General features: G+C 43.0%; 1 protein-coding gene across 1 annotated transcript in view; it reads left to right on the top strand.

Annotated features, from left to right (window-relative positions):
• The first annotated feature begins 3,139 nt into the window (after positions 1 to 3,139).
• Positions 3,140 to 20,464, top strand: part of MICALL2 (MICAL like 2) — a 142,723-nt gene continuing 125,398 nt past the window's right edge. The window contains exons 1-2 of the mRNA XM_077449119.1: positions 3,140 to 3,260; positions 13,626 to 13,782. Coding sequence (XP_077305245.1) covers positions 13,640 to 13,782 — 143 coding nt within the window. The 5' untranslated portion in view covers positions 3,140 to 3,260; positions 13,626 to 13,639. The remainder of the gene's footprint in view (positions 3,261 to 13,625; positions 13,783 to 20,464) is intronic.

Genomic DNA, 20,464 nt, shown 5'->3' with positions numbered 1-20,464 from the left:
AATCAACGTTCCTTTACTGATCGTGGTGACAAGAAAATTTGAAGGAGCAGGATGGACGATATTTCTCGAATTAATGAATATCTAACAGTGTATGTGGTTTTCATTTTGTAAAGTCCATTCATTCCAAAATCGAATGTTAAAAGCAAACAAAATCTTTCGAACGACAAGTGAATGTTCTAAAAATCTTTGTACGAATTTTCCTAAGAATTTTCATTTGAAATTCTATCCCTCTATGGCCAGCTTTAGGCTCCATTCACACCAATGCGTTTTTTTTATGCCTATTGCCTTCTGCAAAAATGCAGGACTTTTTTTTAACACTGGTTCCTATGATACGTGTTCACATCGATGCATTTTTGTGCCCTGCGTTTTTGGAAAGGGTCAGGGACTTTTTAAATGCAAAATGGTGCTTTTTTTTTTTAGACTTCAATGGAGAAGCTGCAAAAAAGCATGTAGTGCGTATTTACCGCGATCTTGCCACAATTTGCTTTTTTAAATCTGCCCAACACATTAAAAAAAAGAAAGCATAAAAACTCAAAATGCTAAATCGCAGCAAAATTGTGATAAAATCGAGTAAAGCCTAGGTTCACATTGGTACGATTTGGCATGCGATTTGACATGTCAAATCACATGCCTAATCAGTGGCTATTGCCGCCAAAAGCACCGTCTGAATCGGTGCAGCGCTGATTGCCAAAAGTTCCTGCACTACTTTTGGCGACTTCGAGGGACAATGTGTATAGACATCTGGGCAGGAACCCGCACAGATGTCTGTCAAATCGCCACTGAAGTCGGACTGCATTGCTGGGCTGAAATCGAGCGAGTTCAGCTGAACTCTAACCCGCAGCAATGTGAGCCTAGGCCAAAATTGCGGTAAAAAAACGCAGAAAGCACTGCAGAAACGCTCAAAAGCAACAAGCATAGATGTGAATGGAGCCTGAGGAAACATGCAAAAACATTTGTTGCACTTGCAGGTCATTTGTTGTTAACACCACACCAACAGTTGGAAGCAGATGCGTTTTATTTTTTTGCCGCAAAACGTGCAGTTAAAAACATTTTGAAGCTCAGAAAGGTTCATGGGCTACTTCGCTGCATTTATTGCATGTAGGGCGAAATGACGGGGCTGTCCTATGCGTGACAACACACAAAAATATTCCAAATTTCACATATGTGTGATCCCCGCATTGTGTGTCATAGTGTGACCTCTGCCCAACATACGCATTCGTATGTCTCTTCTTCAATAAAAAAAAAGACTGCCTGTTGCTGAGGAAAAATCGATTTGTATCTTGAATCAAGTTGAGAGGTCAAATCGATTCAAATTTTCAGCAAATCGATTTTTTTTTTTCACCAGGAGGTGCTGCGGTCAGGAATTTTTAGGTGAGGCCATGGCTTCGGCCTAGTCCGCGAGGCTGGACGTTGCGAACTAGGCCGAAGCCATCAAGAAAAAAAACAAAAAAAAACTCAATTCAAATCGTGAATCGCGTTTTTTTTTTTTTTAATCGCCGATTTTTGGGGGGGAGAAAACTGCCCAGCTCTACTTTATGGTCAGTCGTGCTTTGGCAAATGATTGATTTCCTTCCTGATCATTTGCTCCTGATGGGAACAATCAATCTATAGGCAATAACACGTTTGAAAAATATGCCACACACGGGAAAGTAGATTTCCTTCGTTAGTTGAAAGCCGGGACAAGGAGTGGCCAGGAGGGGTGGCCGTCCTGGGCACTGTGGTATCACATGAGGTGGGGGGGCACCATAAGAAGATTGGGGGAGGGGATTTGTGTTGGTAGGGGGAATTTGGGGGGTGGCAGGGGGTAAGTATTTTTCTAGGAGGGGAAATTTGTGCTGGGGGGCACTATGAGAGGTGTTTTGTGTTGGGAGAGGGGAAGAAGAATTGTGTTAGGAGGGGGGTTTGGGGGGAATTGCATACCTCCCAACTTTTTGAGATGGGAATGAGGGACACCTATCAGCAAAAGTATGCAGGCATAGGACACACCCCTTGCCACGCCCCCTTAAAGGAGAATTGTACAAAAAAACAAGATTGGTTAAACCCATAAGTACTTTTTTACCACTAATATTTTTTTATAATGGCTTTTGGAATTTACAAATGTAGCAATTTAGAAATCAGATGAAAGGTTTAGTGCTGGAAAACACTTTTTGATAGATAAAAAGGGCATTTTATATACATCTATATAGATCAGACCAAAATGAGGGACAAATGAGGAGGAATGAGGGACAGATGGACATTGCTCCGAATCAGGGACAGTTGGGAGCTATGGGGAATTGAAGGGGGGGGGGGGGGGGGGGGTAGTGTAATGCCCCATACACACGGTCGGACATTCCGACCACAAAATCCGTTGGATTTTTTCTGACGGATTTTGGCCAAAACTTGTGTTGCATAGGTCGCACAAAGTTGTCGGAAAATCAGATCGTTCTGAACGAGGTGACGTCAAACACGTACATCGGGACTATAAACGGGCCAGTAGCCAATAGCTTTCGTCTCTTAGTTTATTCTGAGCATACATGGCACTTTGTCCGTCGGAATTGTCTACACACGATTGGAATTTATCCGATCAGATTTTGTTGTTGGAAAATTTTAGATCCCGCTCTCAAACTTTGTGCGTCGGAAAATCCGACAGAAAAAGTCCGCTAGAGCCCACACACAATCAGATTTTCCGACAACATAATCCGATCGGACTTTTTCCATCGGAAATTTCTGACTGTGTGTATGGGGCATTAGGAAGAGTAAATGTGTTTTATTTTTTTGGGGAGGGGCATTTTAGCTGGGAGGATTTGATGGGGTAGTAAACATTTATGCAGAGAAGGGGGATTTCAGCATGAGGGCAGATTTGTATTGGGAGGAGGGGGATTTAAGCTTAGATCATGCATGCAGATTAGTGCTCAGTGTTTCTTGTGGGGGGATTTTTGTTGACACTTGATGCTTATAGATCTTGGGGTGGGGGGTGCAGTATGACATGCACACCCTGGGCTCTAGATAACCTTGTCCCAGCACTGGCACAGCGCCCCCCTCCGGTGTACACCGCTATCACTCCTCCAGACACACAACAAGCGGCACGCTGACTGCTGGCCCCGCCCACACACCGAGATTGACAGCCGGTCCCGCCTCCTCCTCCAGCAGTCCCGCCCTCTCCCCCGGCTCTGCAGTGATCAGTGTACAGAGCTCAGGGAGCAACAGTTGTCGGTGCGGAGATCGGTGTGTACGTGTCTGTGCTGTCCGTGTATGGGGGAGAGACTCCACTGAGCGATCAGGTAAGGTGCAATCCCTGGAGCTGTGATATCATGGGAGGAGGGGGGAGCACTGTGTGTGACCATCAGATCTGTGCGGATCGGTCGGTTCTGTGCTGAGATCGGATCTCTTGTACTGAGGACAACACACAGGACGACGATCCCTCTATTATACACACATGTCTACAGCTGACCATACAATCTGATTGTGCGATCTCCTTTATGGTCACCACACACACCTCAATCGTATTCCTAAGGATCAGATTATCGTGTGACCTGGGGGAAACAGAGATGTGATAAATAAGTTACAATTATATCTCAGCTATCAATTCATCCCCCCCCCCCGTGTGTGGCATATCGATTGAATGGGTTGTCCACTACAGATCGATTATTCCTATCAGAGGAGATGGATCAGAAATGGAGATTGAAGTGTGTATGGCCAGCATTCGATCTGTGTCATATCAGGGCTCTGTATAGAAAATTATTGGATGGTTTAGGTTTGTCCTCCTATTAGATAATTTCAGTGAATGAGATTGTACAACCAGATTGTAATGTTTATGGCCACCGTTATGTGTTATGTCAGGGGAGAGATAGGCAGAATAATGGCGGCCATACATGCTTCAATAAATGGTCAATTTATTTATTGATCGATCTCTCCTGATAGAAATAACTTACCTTTAGCGGACAACCCAATCGATTGATATGCCACACCACGCACATTTTGATTGGTAGATATAATTGTAAATTATTGATCACATCTGTATGCAAACTCATAATCCGATTGATCAAACTACAACTGAATTTATCACCAAATCGTCAGTTTTGCCAATCGATAAAGAAAAAACGGTACATTTTCTGCCTTTGCTGATCGGCTTAGTTTGATCGAATCTAAGTCTAAGTTGATCAGAAGAGAAGGTATGGCTGATCGATTATCTGCCAACTCAATCATTTTGATCTAATTGGAGATTGATGAGATTATTATTATATTATACACGAATATATACACGATGAGATAATAAAATGAAAGCATGTATGACCTCCATTTCCTAGAATTCCGATGGATCTTTACTAGAATATCTTTCCAAAAATTGCTTGCCTATTTCCAGTCAACAGGAGCCGGCCCTTTAAGAGTTCATAATGCCGGAGGTGTTTTGTGGGTTTCCCCGCCATGCGATTAGCTGACAGAGTGATCCCTAGAGATGTGATTGGATGTCCTCCTGAACTCTTTATTTGGACATCAAACCTGGTCGCCAATCAGCTTACATGTAAACAAAGGGGTGGGATGCTGGTGATGTCATCGCCCTTATATGGACACATGGGGGATTCTATGATCATTTCACACACCAATCTATTCACCTTAAAGTGGAACTCTACTCACCTCCTCGCCGGCCCCTGATCTCTTCTCCCCTGGCTCCTCCCAGGTTCTGATCATCATTTTGATTGGTCGGACGGGGGATATGCCACTCCTGTGCATGCGATGGGTGGTTCGTTTATCTTAGCATTTGGCAAAATGATACACTGAGCTGTGTAGGCAGGAAGGGCTTAGACTCAGCATGTCTCTTCTGTATTACAAAGCCTGCCTGGTAACAAAGTTTTTTATTTGCAGATTAAAGTTCCACTTTAGATTTCATTCACATTTTAGCGTTTGGAGCTCCATCCTGAAATGGATTTTGAAAGTGATTGCATTCCCATGCATTAACGTGGCGGTAAAACACGCGCTTAAAAAGAGCGCAAAGATTAACCACTTATGGACTGGGCCTATTTTTTTACACTTGGTGTCTACAATTAAAAAACAGTTTTTTTTTTTTTTGCTATAAAATGACTTGGAGCCCCCAAACATTATATATTCTTTTTCAGACACCTTAGAGAATAAAATGGCGGTTGTTGCAATACTTTAAGTCCCATCGTATTTGCACAGTGGTCTTACAAACACAATCTTTTGGGGAAAAAATACACTTTTTCAATTTAAAAAAATAAGAAAACTGTAAACTTAGTCCAATTTTTTTTTTTTATATTGAGAAAGATAATGTTACGCTGAGTAAATTGATGCTCAACATTTAATGCTTCAAAATGGCCCCCGCTTGTGGAATAGCGACAAACCATGACACGTAAAAATCTCCATAGGCGAAGTTTAAAAATGTTCTAAAGGTTACCAGTTTTGAGTTACATTTTGATAGAATTATTGCTCTCGCTCTAACGATCGCGGCAATACCTCACATGTGTGGTTTGAACACCGTTTACATATGCGGGCGTGACTTACGTACGCGTTCGCTTCTGCACACGAGCACAAAGGGACTTTTTTTATTATTTATTTTACTTTTTTTTTTTTACGCTGTCCCTTTAAAAAAAAAAATGTTGGTTCACTTTTAATCCTATTACAAGGAATGTAAACACCCCTTGTAATAGAAAAAAAGCATGACAGGACCTCAGGTCGCATAATTACACTAAAATGCAATAAACAAATAAAAATAAAAAAATGTCTTTTTTTTTTTTTTGATTAAAAAAAAAAAAATGTCCCCTTTAAAACCATTGGGCGGAAGTGAAGTTTGACGTTGCTTCCATCATCCAATGGTACTGAGCCAAGCGGGGGGCCATACTTCCCTCACTCGACTTCCTGCCTCTGAGGGGAAAGGGCCGGATCGTCTCCACCGTTACTGACGGATTCCAGTAAATGGCGGATATGACCAGGATGCGGTGGGAGGGGGGTGGGCACCTCACCGTCCGCCGTTTAATAGTGATCTTGCGGCAAATCCGCCACAGAGACCACTTTTACCCAATATTCTACATCAAAGTGCCGGCGTATAACGACGGCAGGCGGCCCGAAAGTGGTTAAAAAGGCGCATGAGTTTCTCTGCTGTATTCAGTGGACCACCCGTCATTTTTATAAATACCGGGGTATTGGCAGCGATCTGCTGCCATAACGACGATATTCAACATCAAAGTACAGACGTATAATGACGGCGGGCGGCCCGGAAGTGGTTAAAAAGGCGCATGAGTTTCTCTGCTGTATTTGTTGCACTTTGAAATGAACGGGCTTTGCTATGCATGCGGTGCAAATCCGTGCATGTGTGTGGCGTGATTTTGTGTGCGTTCGTGAAACGCTAATGCTGGCCATACATTATACAATTTCCTTTTAGATTTACCAAAACCATATAATAGAAGGTCAAACCTAAACACTTACAATCTGTATGTCATCAGGCAGGCCCTTGCATGACATAGGTGAAGGTAAATCTAAAGGAAATTGAACAAGGAAATTGTATAATGTATGGTCAGCATTAGGTACACAATCATTTGATTATCTGAAGACTATTAATGTAAATGCAGCCTTAATAATCAGATCATTGTGTACCTACGCTTAATGTTATCCAGCACTTGCACTTTTTATTTGCGGTATGTAAACTTTAACATCAAACGTTCCTTATTTTCTCCCTTTCGGTCTGTCATAATAGAAGAAAAACTACTAACAATATCTATTCTTAAATTGTTCTCTCCCCTCCCTCCTTATCTATCCTGCCTAACCTGTATATAATAGATCTGTATACTTACCTATTTTAATCTGCTTAGGCTGGTCACATGATCACACAGCTTTCCCTGTGTCAGTGAGTGGCTGCTGCAGGGGAGAGGAGGGAACGCCAACAATGTGCTCTCTTAAGCCCCATACACACTATTAGATTTTCCTCAGATTTTTGTCTTCAGATTTACCAAAATCATATAATATGAGGTCAAACTTTAAGAGTTTCAGTTTGTATGCAATCCGGCAGGCCCTTGCACTACATGATTTTGGGAAATCTGAAGACAAAAATCTGCAGAAAATCTAATGTGGAGTGGAGTGAACATTTTTTAAGAATAGATATCATTTGAGTTTTCTTCCACTTTAAATAAACCATTGAACACTTTTGTTATATCTGTTCAGTAAATGCAAAAGTCCCTGATGATCCCGCCAGAAATCCTGTTGGCTAACAACTTGTGCTCTCTGCTAGTGCTGACTGTTATCAGTATAAGTAGAACTTAAAGAGGAGCTGCACCTAAAAAAAAAAATATTAAAAGCCAGCAGCTACTAATATTGCAGCTGCTGACTTTTAATAAAATCACACTTACCTGTCCCAGGTTCCAGCGATGTCGGCGGCAGATGACGAGCGATCGCTTGTCTCGCTGCTGCCACCGCCGCCATCCTCTGTCAGGGAATCGGGAAGTGAAGCACGACGGCTTCACTGCCCGGTTCCCTACTGCGCATGCGCGAGTCGCGCTGCGCGTCTCTTATGGTCCCCCGCTGTGTCTCTGGGAACTGTGTGTTTCCCAGAACACAACGGGGGGCGGGGCGCCTGCGGGGGTTCTGCGGCGGTCTGGCCGGAAGTGTGTGCAGTTACCTGGATTATCCAGGTAACTGCACCCCCCTCCCCCCTGAAAGGTGCCGATTGTGGCACCGGAGGGGGGGAGGGATCAGAATAGCGGAACTTCCCCTTTAGGGTGAAGAACCGCTTTAAGGCAAAGGTTTCTTTTTCTCTCTCTTTCGGATAGAGCGAGGGGAGGTTATAACCCCTGCAAGGTTTATTTTTACCATCTTTGTCCCATTTGGGGAGATTTCCCTTCACTTCCTGTCCCATTGTAAAAACAGGAAGTGAGAAGAAATCTCTGCAAACTAAGAGAATCCTTTGGGGCCCCCAGGATGCTAGAACTAGTGTCCCCATTGGAAGATTTCCCCTTTTATTACTTTTCTGGGAACAATCCAAAATCTGGGATCTGCTTTTACTTTCACTTTTAATCATAATGGTAAACAGAACAAATAAAGAAGGTGGATCTCCCTAAAAAGGGCACAGACTGCAAAAAAAAAATCCTAGAAGGTGTTATAATCTCTCTCCACTTTGTCCAAAACTAAAAAAAAGTTTAGTTATAATTTAACCACTTCAGTCCTGGGAGAATTTACCCCCTTCCTGACAGAACACTTTTTGCGATACGGCACTGCGTCACTTTAACTGACAATTGCGCCGTCATGTGACGTTGTACCTAAACAAAATTGGCGTCCTTTTTTCCCCCACAAATAGAGCTTTCTTTTGGTGGTATTTGATCACCTCTGCAGTTTTTAGATTTTGCGTTCTATACAAAAAAAAGAGCGACGATTTTGGTTCCATAGACTTCAATGGATCAAAAACATGTATTGAAAAATGCAAAATGCACCCAGAATATGTAAACTGCAACCTGCATAGGTGTGATCCGGGCCTAAATGTTCATCCTGAGCTCAGCTACACATCTGAATGTAATCTCATGCTGTTGAACAATGGTTGATAATCGCCTCTTTTGTGACGTGTTTAATTGTTTGCACTCTATTGCTGTGAACAAAGCAATTGACAAGAATTTAAATTGCTTAGTAGCTTGAGATTAAAATTGTCAGGGTAGCCAAGACCAAGCAATCTTTGGCTTTAGATAGACTTTAAAGAGACCTTGTCACCATTCATTTTAACCACAATCTTTCCATATAAAATTCTATGTCAGTGATGGCGAACCTTGGCACCCAGATGTTTTGGAACTACATTTCCCATGATGCTCCAGTACTCTGCAGTGTAGGTGAGCATCATGGGAAATGTAGTTCCAAATCATCTGGGATGCCAAGGTTCACCATCACTGTGCATTTAATTGATTCTATTCATGTTATTTACCTATAAAATCCTCCCTTGTGTAGACATCCAAAAGCCCAGAGATCTGTGCTGGGGGTCATCATCTTGGATGTGATGTCACAGACCCGACCCCCTCAGAGCTGTCACTTGGGTGACTCTGTATAGAATTTCCATCTGACTGTCATATGATCCACCAGATGGATGGGGAACAGATCCCCATCCATCTGTTTTTAGCGGACCGGATTGGATGTTAGCGGGTGTCTATTGACATCCACCGCTCCGTAGAGAGTAATGTCTGGTCCGATCGGGTCCGCCTGAAAAACCTATCAGTCCGTCAGTGTGAAAGGGGCCTAAAGCAAACGGTATCCAAACCCCAGGGCAGGGATATGCAATTAGCGGACCTCCAGCTGTTGCAAAACTACAAGTCCCATCATGCCTCTGGGTCTGGGTGTCATGCTTGTGGCTGTCAGAGTCTTGCTATGCCTCATGGGACTTGTAGTTCTGCAACAGCTAGAGGTCCGCTAATTGCATATCCCTGCCCTAAGTCCTTATTTACACTTGTGGCTGTGGGGTGGTAAAAACACATGGCTGGGCTGCATTTTTACTACACCCCCCCCCCCCCCCCCCCCAACTGCTAGCCCCTTAAAGAGCAGCTGCAGTCTGCACACATCATTTGTAATAAAAACATCTTTGCCATTCTGAAGCTTCCCTCCAACCACTTTTCATATACATATACTGTGATTCTGTACTCGCCAAATATGCTACAGAAATCTCCCTCCACTGAGTTTGGCTGCAGCCGTTTTAACTGTGGGCAGCTGAGGCTGCTGCCTGTTCACTTCCTGGATTTACACAGAGGCACAACTCCAGCTCTGCAGCCCTGCAGCTCTCATTGGCCCTCTTATGACTCATCCCCCCTCCCTTCCTGGCAAACTCTCACAAGAGTGAGTGAGAGAGAGAGCTGAGCATGATGTCATAAGCCTAGGCTAAATACCATATGCAAAAAAGGAAGTGGTTTGTATAAGGTATTTACTGGCAGGAAAGAAAAATGTTTTACTATCCAAAGTTAAAACAATGAATTTAAAGTGGTTATAAACTCAAAAAACCCAAAAAACAAAAAAACCTGCAAGACAAAGGCATAATGAGCTAGTATGCATCGCATACTAGCTCATTATAAAACACCTTAGATCGACGCTGTTGCAGTGGTCCCCGCCTACTGCTGTGACCAGCGACACGTCTCCGGGAGTTATTTCCGCATTTGCGGGCTTCCGGCGCTGTGATTGGCCAGAGCCGCAATGACATCATTCCCACGTGGGAGCCACCGTTCATGGCACAGGCCCTGAAGAGACGACACGAGCGGGCTGCCACGTTCCTTCAGTGTGCATGCGCAGGTGATGTCAGCTCAAGCGTATACAATGAATATATCCTAAACGGTGCAGGTCTAGGAAATCTTCACGGTACCTACAGGTAAGACTTATTATAGGCTTAGCTGTAGGTAAAAGTGGTGTAACAGGGTTTACAACCACTTTAATAGATGGAAAGTTGAAAAGATGACTGAAGTTCCGCTTTAAGATGCAAAGGCAGTAGATAGGGGTATATACATGCCAAGGCCGCAATGCCACAAAGATTATCTCCTGCCATCCTGGGTAGGCAGTACTGCATGTGATGGTTTTTTAGGGGTTTACAGGCAGTGTGGAGGTGACATAACGTCATCTCCCCGCCTGTTAAAACCCCTCTGAACAGCGATCCACCCATAGACATAAATGGCTGTATGCTGCCATGCTTGGGTAAACGATGGCGCTTTCTTGCATGCGTGTATGATGTATTTCCATGAAGACATCCGTGTTTTTCCCCATGTACAGCCGTGTATAGCCATTCACCTCTATAGGCGGCCGTATACCCCACCTGCAGCCCCCCAGGTGCAGAATACCAGGATGTTCATACCCCCGTATACACAACTAGCTGAGGACACTGAAAGTGAAGGAGCTGTATTTGTGTCGGACACTTTATATTGCCGATTGTCTTCCCATCCTGTTATGATGTGTGTTTTGCTCAAGGCACCCGGACAACTTCTAGAACACTTCCTGAGCTTGGGATTTAGATCCTTGTCAGTCTTCCAGAAGATACAATGTCTCTGATCTGCACAATCTGCTTCATCTTCATTCTTCACTTTTACCATCACAATGGATTCTTTCCCTTTTGTTCCTGCTGGAATTCAATGATAGGCAGGGAACGGGGTGTCTTTGCAGGGGGAACATAAGCTGTCTGGTATCTGGATCCTTATCTAAAGTCCAGCAGTCAAAGCCTAATGGGCTGAAAACGGATTCCTCCATCCACACAAATTAGGAGGCTAGAAGAACCCCCCTCCACCACCACCGAGTCATTCTCTCCACTGTCAGAATAGATCAGCAGCTCGACTAAGGTTTTCCAGCTTGTGGGACAGCCACACGTGGATCAGAATTTGGTTGGTTCTTGCATCCATCTATTGCCCGCTTTACTCCACAAAAATGAAAAAAAAAAATATCTACCCTTTCAGTGGGGTCCCCTGCACAGCAGGGGTTAATTGCTCATTTAGTCTGGGGGCAGTTCATTAACCTCTTTCTGTCCATATGTTCAGCATAAGATGGTGGGCTTTAACAGCCACACGCTGTACCGATATGTCCATGGCCGGGCAAGGTTTTTGTGCTAAGAACACATAACTGAGCTGTCATAGTCCGCTTTCGGTGTCCAGCCTCCCAATCATGTGACCACTGTTACAACCTATCACAGTGTAGAGCAGTGACTCTTAAGGTTGCTAGGGGTTCCTTCAGCATTGGGCAATTTCTGCCTCTCAGATAAGTTCCCACTGACACCATTGAACTTTTTAGCTATCTGTAAGGAGGTAATTCTTCCCAATGACCACAAGTGTAAGGAGCATTCTTCCCACTGACCATCACACTTAAGTATCATGAGTTGTAGATTTCTAGTTCCTAGGAGCGGCAACTGTCATTGCAATGCCTGTGGACGCTTTCTACAATAAACATGAATGTTCATGATTTTTGTGATGTGTGGCGGATCCTTTTCCCTACATTAATGCATATGTGAACCCTCGCCTTTTTAAAACGACCCATTAAGTTTAAAATTGAAAAGAAAGGCAAAACATTTGTGTATCAATATCATTTTTATATATATATATATTATTATTTTTTTCTTTTATATAAGTGATCACATAATCTCTGTTCTCAACTGCATGAAGCTTGCCATAGACGGTTCGAATCTTGGCCAGTTCAGCAGGAATCGGCCAAGATTTGAACCATGCATGGACAGGCTGAATGTACCCACGTTGATCGATCATTCAACTTGGGGACTTGGGTACAACCAGCCAGCCAGCCAGGTTTTACCTGGGATTATTGCTAGCAGCTATTAGTAATCACTATATTCTCCCCGTGGGGATGGCTTCCCCTGTGGGGGAGAACACCATGGCTCCACAGGAGGGATTCCTCCATCAACCCCAACTGTGTCGATGGGAGAATTGAGCTCACATGAAATCATTTGTCTAATGAAGCCCAAATGGAAGCCTGAATGGTGAACTGGACTCTCCAATTGACAATATCACCTAGCATACACTTTATTGAGACCTGGATAGAAATCTGAGGCTCTTTACCTTGTTTTCTAATTTCTAGTGTTAAACATAAAATCACAGAGGTCCCTTTTCACATGGGCTGTCTGTTTTTTCAGGTGGACTTGATCGGACCCTCTAGTCCAGGGATATGCAGTTAGTGGCCCTCCAGTTGTTGCAAAACTACAAGTCCCATAATGCCTCTGGGTGCCATGCTTGTGGCTGTCAGTTTTGCTATGCATGATGGGACTTGTAGTTCTGCAACAGCTGGAGGTCCGCTAATTGCATATCCCTGCCCTAGTCTCTTCTGTGGAGCGGCGGATGTCAGCAAACACATGTCCGCTGACATCCTCCGCCATCTGATCCAATCCTGTCTGCCAAAAACAGATGGACGGTGGTCCCATTTGTCCGGCAGATTGGATCAGATGGCATCAGATAGAAACAGACAAGTGGTCCGTTTCCATCCAATTGCCCCATAGAGGAGAGCGGGATTGTGTCCGTGTCCCCTCTGCATAGCGAATATCCACCTACTCAGTGGGGATCAGCAGAGAGATCCCCCACTAAGCAAGCAGATGGTTAAAGGTTAGTTCCATTTTCATAGATAAAAATGTAGCATATTATAAAAATAGCATATACAAGTTATAGACAGCCCATATTGTAATTTTTTATTTTATTTAAGATAATTTCCTTTTTAATCTGCAGTTGCTGTAATGTTCTGTAATATTCAATGCAATATGGCAACCTGAAGGCGTTTCATATGCCCCCCCCCCCCCCACCGAAATGTCACTTCCTGTTTGTATGATTGGCTCGCTGATTTACCTAGAACTCTGCATTAGGAAGTAAAATTTTAGGCATCCCCTGCAATGGGAAATTCAGTTTTGCTGAGATTCTCCATAAGGTTTAAAGACACTTTGCATCAGGGGTTTATAGTGAACCAGACCCTCCAATACAGATTCAGTCTACAAAAGGCATAATTAAAAAAACAACTACTACTTCAGAGCACAAAAGAGTAGGAATGGGCTACAAAGTTTGATAAAATCTTTCAATGTATATTGATCACTTTCTCAGCAAATGTTCAAATCACACATTGAAGTATATTGAGTTTTTTTGCTTATGTTTGTTGTTGAAGTTAAAAATTGGTTTTAAAGTGACTTATATTTTGTTTATTTTCTACTTCCCCAGTGGTCTTGTCTAAGATGGCTGCTATTAAGGCACTCCAGCAGTGGTGCAAGCAACAGTGCGATGGATATCGGGATGTCAGTATCACAAACATGACCACATCCTTCCGGGATGGACTGGCTTTTTGTGCCATCCTACATAAACACCGACCAGATCTTATGTGAGTGTTTTTTTTCTTTTTTACTTGTACTAAGGGTTGTTTTCATTTTTAAGCTAGTGATATGTTGAAGTTAGTGTTTTATTTTTTTGGAAAAAGATTGTGGTTTACAATTCCGGTAGCTTGTCTATTATATAACAATGGCCATTGACTGGGCAGGCTTTTTGGCAAATATGACAAAGATCTACATGGTGATACTCTTTGTATGTATGAGTCATAAACAATCATAGCGGGTCTCTTGCGTTGGTCAAATAAACAGGAACATTTCTGTTATTCAAAATCCAGTTTTACCTGGTATTTCTGGTGTTAGGTTGGTATTCTTTGTCATTGAACAGACCCCTGCATGAACTTTCTAACTTCAGGCATACACATCCAATATTAAGTGTATCATGGAGGATCTGCCTATTGACATATAAGGCCTATAAGAAAGGTCCAAGGTGTCCATTCGCTAGCAATGCCAATACCAGTCTCTTGTAGTCAGCTCATACAATCTTTGATTCCCTATTTATGGGAGATTGTTGAATAGAAGCACTAAAAATCACCTATATTGGGTGACTATGTGTATGCTTGGCCATAGACAGAGCAGTTCTCTTTCCTGTTTGATTCACCCATCAACCCAATCAGTGTTGATGAGGGAATCCCTCGTCTGGAAGCCATCCCCGCCAGGAGAACACTGATTATTGCTAGCAGCTACAATAGCGATAAATGCATGTAAAATCCGACAGATTGGTTGTACCCAAGTTGATTTATCAATACAGCCTGCCCATACATGGTTAGAATCTTGCCCGGTCTCTGCTGAAGTGGCAAATTCCAATCGCCTATGGCCAACTTTACTGTTCATGATAGAGTGGGAATTTCAGTTATCCTGAAGCCACTCAATAAAGGTCTACTGTTCCTTCCAACTGAAAGTGGCTGGAGTTGCCTTCAACATTTTATACAGATAACATCTATAAAGATTTCCTCTTGGAGCTGTCTTGGGCATATCCTGTCAAGACTCGCAGAAAGACCTCTGAACCTAGATTTTAAAGTTTCACTAAAGGTGAACTTTTCTTTACTTTTGGATAGGGTGGAGAGGGATAAAATCACCTGTCAGTTTCTATTACCGCCTGTATTAGGGGGTTTCACCCTCTGTATTTTTCCTGTTTACCGTTATTATTGAAAGTGAAAGTAAAAAAAAATCCTACATTTTGGGGTGACACGGAAACAAGAGTAGAGGGGAAATCTTCCAATATAGACACTAGTTCTGGTGACCCCCAGTGACACACTGGGATTCCCTTACTTTGGAAGGATTTCCTCTCACTTCCTATTTTGGCTATGGGATAAGAAGTGAAGGAAAATCTCCCCAATTGGACACAGATGGGGAAATAAAAAAATCTGACAGAGGTTATCACTCTCCCTTACTATATCTAAAATAGAAAAAAAGTTTGCTTTTGAGCTTGGCTTACACTAGTGTGTGATTTCAGATGCAGCTTGATTCGAACAGCATCACAAGACAATGGAATTTTTAGAAAAGGTTCCTGTTCTACTTTGGTGCAATTCCTATGTGATTTTTTCTCCCCTAGAAATATGTAAACCTCATCCAAATAGCACTACATAATCACAATGAAAGACAGATCAAAGTCTGATCGCAGCAGTGTGAACTTAGAGTTAGTGACACTTTAAGGGAAGAGTACAGTAGATAGGAGCCTCTGTAACTTGGTCGATAGTCCTGGACTGACATTTCTGGCCTTCACCAGAAGACCTAACGTGTCCCAATAACCTAGGTATGTCTAACCCAGGGGTCTTCAAATTATGGCCCTCCAGTTGTTCAGGAACTACAATTCCCATCATGCCTAGTCATGTCTGTGAATGTCAGTTTTACAATGCCTCATGGGATGTGTAGTTCCGCAACAGCTTTGCAATCAGAAAAACTGCTTGTTATACGTTTTTATGAGGATCTTCAGATCCATAGATAATATTCCAAAACTCTGGCATATATTTTATTTCTATGCTAGGAAGACCATACTCCTTACCTGGAAACAACCGTCCTCTCTGTCTTTATCAGAATGAAAGAGCGTGATAAATATAACCCTACCTAAATACAAATTAATCTATGAACCGAGGAACAAACCTCAGAAATTGGACAAGCTATAGGGCCCATGGACTTTATTTTGCTCTTCCGGTTCCCAATCCATCATCTGGTATACCTAATTAAGGCCGGGTTCACACCGCTGCGATGCGGGAACGCCGCAAATCCGCGGCGTTTTCCCGCATCGCATTACTCCCGCCGGCAGTTCACACTGCCCTATGCGGACGGCTGGGAGTGTCAATGATATGTTAATGACACCCCCAGATCCGTCCGCATATCGCAGTGCGATCTGCCGACTCGCACAGGAATCGGATCGCATGGTGTGAACCCCCATGCGATCCGATTCTGTTGCGGACCAAAAAAAGGGTCCCGTGCGAGTTTGCTGCGGGAGCGATGCGAATTCAGCCATACTATCTGTATGGCTGAACTCGCATCGCTACGGAGATCGGATGTGATTTACGGTGCGAATCACATCCGGATCTCCCCCCGCAGCAGTGTGAACCCGGCCTAATAGTAACAATTCATAATTTAAAGTGGGGTACCCCCTAAAAAAAAAAAAAAAAAAGTCAGCGGCTGCTGACTTTTAATAATCGGACACTTACCTATCCCAGGGTCCAGCGATGTGGGGGAACGAAGCCCCCCCCGTTCCCCGCTCCGCTTGCGGCGCCGTCATTCGTACTGTGGGCACCCACTGCGCATGTGATATGCCGTACAGTTACCTGGGACACGTGACAGGTCCCAGGTGACTGTGCAGCATGAGGAGACGTGATGTCACCAGCCCGGGCAAGGAAGAAGGCAGACTCCAAGGGACCTCCTAGCAACAGGTGTTTAGAGGTGAGTAAAAAAATTTTTTTTTCCAATTATTTTTTTTTTTTTTTTTTGGTGGCAACACCACTTTAAGTACATTTTTATTAGTTTTGACAAATAGAAATAAGAGTTGCTACATAGATGTATAAAGTATCTTTGTACAATAAACACTCAGTTTTAAATAAAGGTAGTCAACAGAAATCTCTGTTATGGGCATGGAAGAACATCTAGCCCAGTGATTCTCAACTAGGGTTCCTCCAGAATTTGCTAGGGGTTCCTTCAGCATTGGGCAATATCTGCCTCTGAGATAAGCTCCCACTCACACCATTGATCTTTTTAGCTATCTGTAAAGAGGTCATTCTTCCCAATGACCACAAGTGTAAGGACCATTCTTCCCACTGACCATCACACTAAGCCCTTGTACACACGGTCGGACATTCCGACAACAAAATCCGTCAGATTTTTTCCGACGGATTTTGTCCGATACTAGTGTTGCATACACACGGTAGGACAAAGTTGTGGGAAAATCCGATCGTTCAGAACATGATGACGATCATTCGTTAGGATGGGACTACGTTCAGGCTAGTAGCCAATAGCTTTGGTCTCATAATTTGATCTGAGCATGCGTGGCACTTTGTCTGATCGGAATTCTCTACACACAATCGGACAAAGTCCGATCGGATCATGTTGTCAGAAAATTTTATAGCCAAGCTCTCAAACTTTGTCCGACGGATATTCCGACGGAAACAGTCCAATGGAGCCCACACACTGTCGGATTATCTGACAACATTTTCCGTCGGAATATCCGACCGTGTGTACAAGGGCTAATGTATCATGAGTTGTAGATTTCTAATTTTTAGCAGGGGTTCCCGAAGACCAGAGAATTATTTTAAGGGTTCCCCTGTGTTGAAAAGGTTGAGAAAGGCTGATCTAGCCTGGCAAATTCTGCACACAAGAAAGGCTGATGCACAGGACATGCCACCAGCCGCTTCCCTCAAAACATGGCTGATCGTTTTTTTATTTTATTTTATTAAAAAATCATCTTTAGGAAAAAAAAGAAAAAGCAATCCACAAGTGAAGCTACTCATGTGGTGTCTTATTAAAAAGTCAGTATGCAAAGTGAAGACAGTTGCTTAAAGAACCATCCATAAAATTATTTCTGAAAAGTAATGAAAAAAGTGACAGAATGTTGTTGTTTTTTTTGTAGGATAAGCATTGAAAAAAGTAAATAAGTTGACAGAAACCATTGCAGTTTCCTTTTAACTATTCATTTTGTTATATTCTTTAGTAATTCTCCGAGCATTATGGTCAGTCTTTGCTGTTTTTTCCTCCCCATGTGTGGGTGTAAGCCATCTTCAGAAGCCAAATAAATGTAGCATTCATTAGGCTCCTAAAGACTGCTGGACAGAGGGATGAAAATAACCATGACGAGGGTGTTGGCAATGCTGGAAAATGTGAAAAACACTGCATCTTTGAGTAGTGTGAAGAACTGTTCACCCCCACAACATGTTTTCCAGAAAACCTTGTCAAACATCTAAACTGACTTCTGTTAAGTGTTTCTCAGAAACATAAGTGAATATTATTCTGCCTTTCTGACTAAAACGTGAGGCAGAAGGGCAAGCTGAAAATCGATAGGTCAGCATTCAGCAATATTGATTTGCAAGGGTTTGAGAGAAGAACTGTCCACATTCAGCTAGTACAATGCTTGGCAACCCTTTGCATTTTGGAGGTCTCATATGTGGCTTTTGGTACCTTCAGTAGGCCCTACATGATACCATCTTTTGGATTTGCTTGGCAATAGAGAAATGGGGAAGAATTTTATTTTGGACTGTGATATCTACTATCCTTGCACATTTACAGTCTTTCCAGTTAGGGCATGACTATACCCTGCCACCTAGAACAGCTTTTCTCAAACGGGGTTCTGTAGAACCTCAGGGTACCTCCACAGGTTGTTTGGGTTTCCTTGAAGAAAGGACAGTGGAGGATTAATCTCCTGAATACAGTAATGCACACCAGTGACACCAATGGAAAGTAGCACCTCTACCCTGACAATCAAAGTAAATGGTCACTTCCAAATCGACCACTAGTGTGAGGGGCACTAAAAACTTCAATGCTTTTAAGTAGGCATGTCCGATATCAGTTTTTTTTAAGGCCGAGTACAAGTACTGATACTTTTCTTCAAGTATTCACTGATACCTATTTTTAATGACATGGTGGTATAGCGGTAGAGCACTTGCCAGAGCTTCTGTGGTCCAGGTGCCACATCTCACACTGCCACGACCTCGTGTGACGTCCACCTGCATCTCTCTCCATAAGACCTGGTTCACATATATGCAAATTGGATGCATTTTGAACCCCATCCAAGTCGCATGACACGTGAACTAAAATCCTTTTCTATGGAACTGGTTCAGATATATGCGGGCCAACTACAGTGTGATTTTAAAAGAGTCAGGTATGATTTTTCAGCCCAGTTCAGGTGTGATTCAGTCATACACTAACAATTGGCACTAGGATCGCACCTGAACCACTGAATTAAACTGCACCGGTGCAACGCCGCTGAATTAAACTGCACCGGTGCAACGCTACTTTTAAGCCCTTGTATACACGGTCGGACATTCCGACGGAAGATGTCCGATTGGACCGCGTTGTCGGATAATCCGACCATGTGTGGGCTCCATCGGACTGTTTCCGTCGGAATATCCGACCGACAAAGTTTTAGAGCTGGGCTATAAAATTTTCCGACAACATGATCCGATCAGACTTTGTCCGAACGTTTGTAGAGAATTCCGATCGGACAAAGCACAAGGGCTTAAGTCACTATTTCAGAACATGCATGCAGATTAAGTGTTTTCTGTGACTTTCATTTACATACAAGTTCAGCTTCTGTAACACAGAAAGCACTGAACCCAGTAGTGTAGCATAATAGCCAGGCAAATAGCATTTTCGAAAAGGCAGCCAGCAATGACAGAATTTGTGTTTCTCTGTTAAACAAAATGTAACGCACATGCAGAGCACTGCCCCATTATTGTCAAGGGAATTTTCTGCTTAGCATGCTATATATGAACAACAACTTTCGGTGCAGCATTTGTGCTGCAGTTTCCAGGAAGCAAATTTTCCATAGGCAGTAATAGTGCCGTATATAAAATGCGGGATACATGAATTTTGCATGTGCTTTAATGTATGCAGTTGCATGCAAATGCCTTTCACCTTCAGCAATGCCTTCAGAAAGCATGTAAAATGTAAAAGGAATGCACTTTAAAAGCCGTATTCATAAATTAACATGTATTTCTTCTTAACAGTATGCCCGGAATCTGAGATGGTGATGCTAAAACCATCTGCAGTGGGGATGTTTGCTATCCCTAGGTAGCCTGTATCGATTAGATGGACAAACATTGCAACATTAATATTCCCAGTGTTGTAGCAAATTTGACTTCCTTTCTCCTCCTACCTCTGTGGGGGAATTGGGAGTATCGAAGTTACTTGTACTTTGTATCTCATGGCCACATGCAATCTTGGGTCCACCAATCATCGTCCTTGTTCATTTCTTACTTTCACTGGGACAGAGAATCTCAGAACAACAAAAAATTTGCTAGCAGGTAGGGTCCTTGAAAGCCTCTTCTTTCAAAGAAAACATACATACCTGTTAGCTTTTTTTTTTTTTTTTTTTTTTTAGGGCTGGGAAAATGAAAGATTAATCGTTAATTTTTTTTGATCGATCAAAATTCTTTTGATCGGTACTCGCCTTTCCGCCGGCTTTCGGGTCTTCAGGGAGTTCTGTTGGAGATCCGGTGACGTCACGGACTCCTCCCC

The sequence above is a fragment of the Lithobates pipiens genome, unplaced genomic scaffold (assembly GCF_037356315.1).
Source record: "Lithobates pipiens isolate NorthernLeopardFrog02 unplaced genomic scaffold, aLitPip1_a1.2 Scaffold_22, whole genome shotgun sequence".
NCBI classification, from domain to species: Eukaryota; Metazoa; Chordata; class Amphibia; order Anura; family Ranidae; genus Lithobates; species Lithobates pipiens.
The sequence above is the reverse complement of the archived record's forward strand: the minus strand, read 5'-3'. Positions and strand labels throughout refer to the sequence as shown.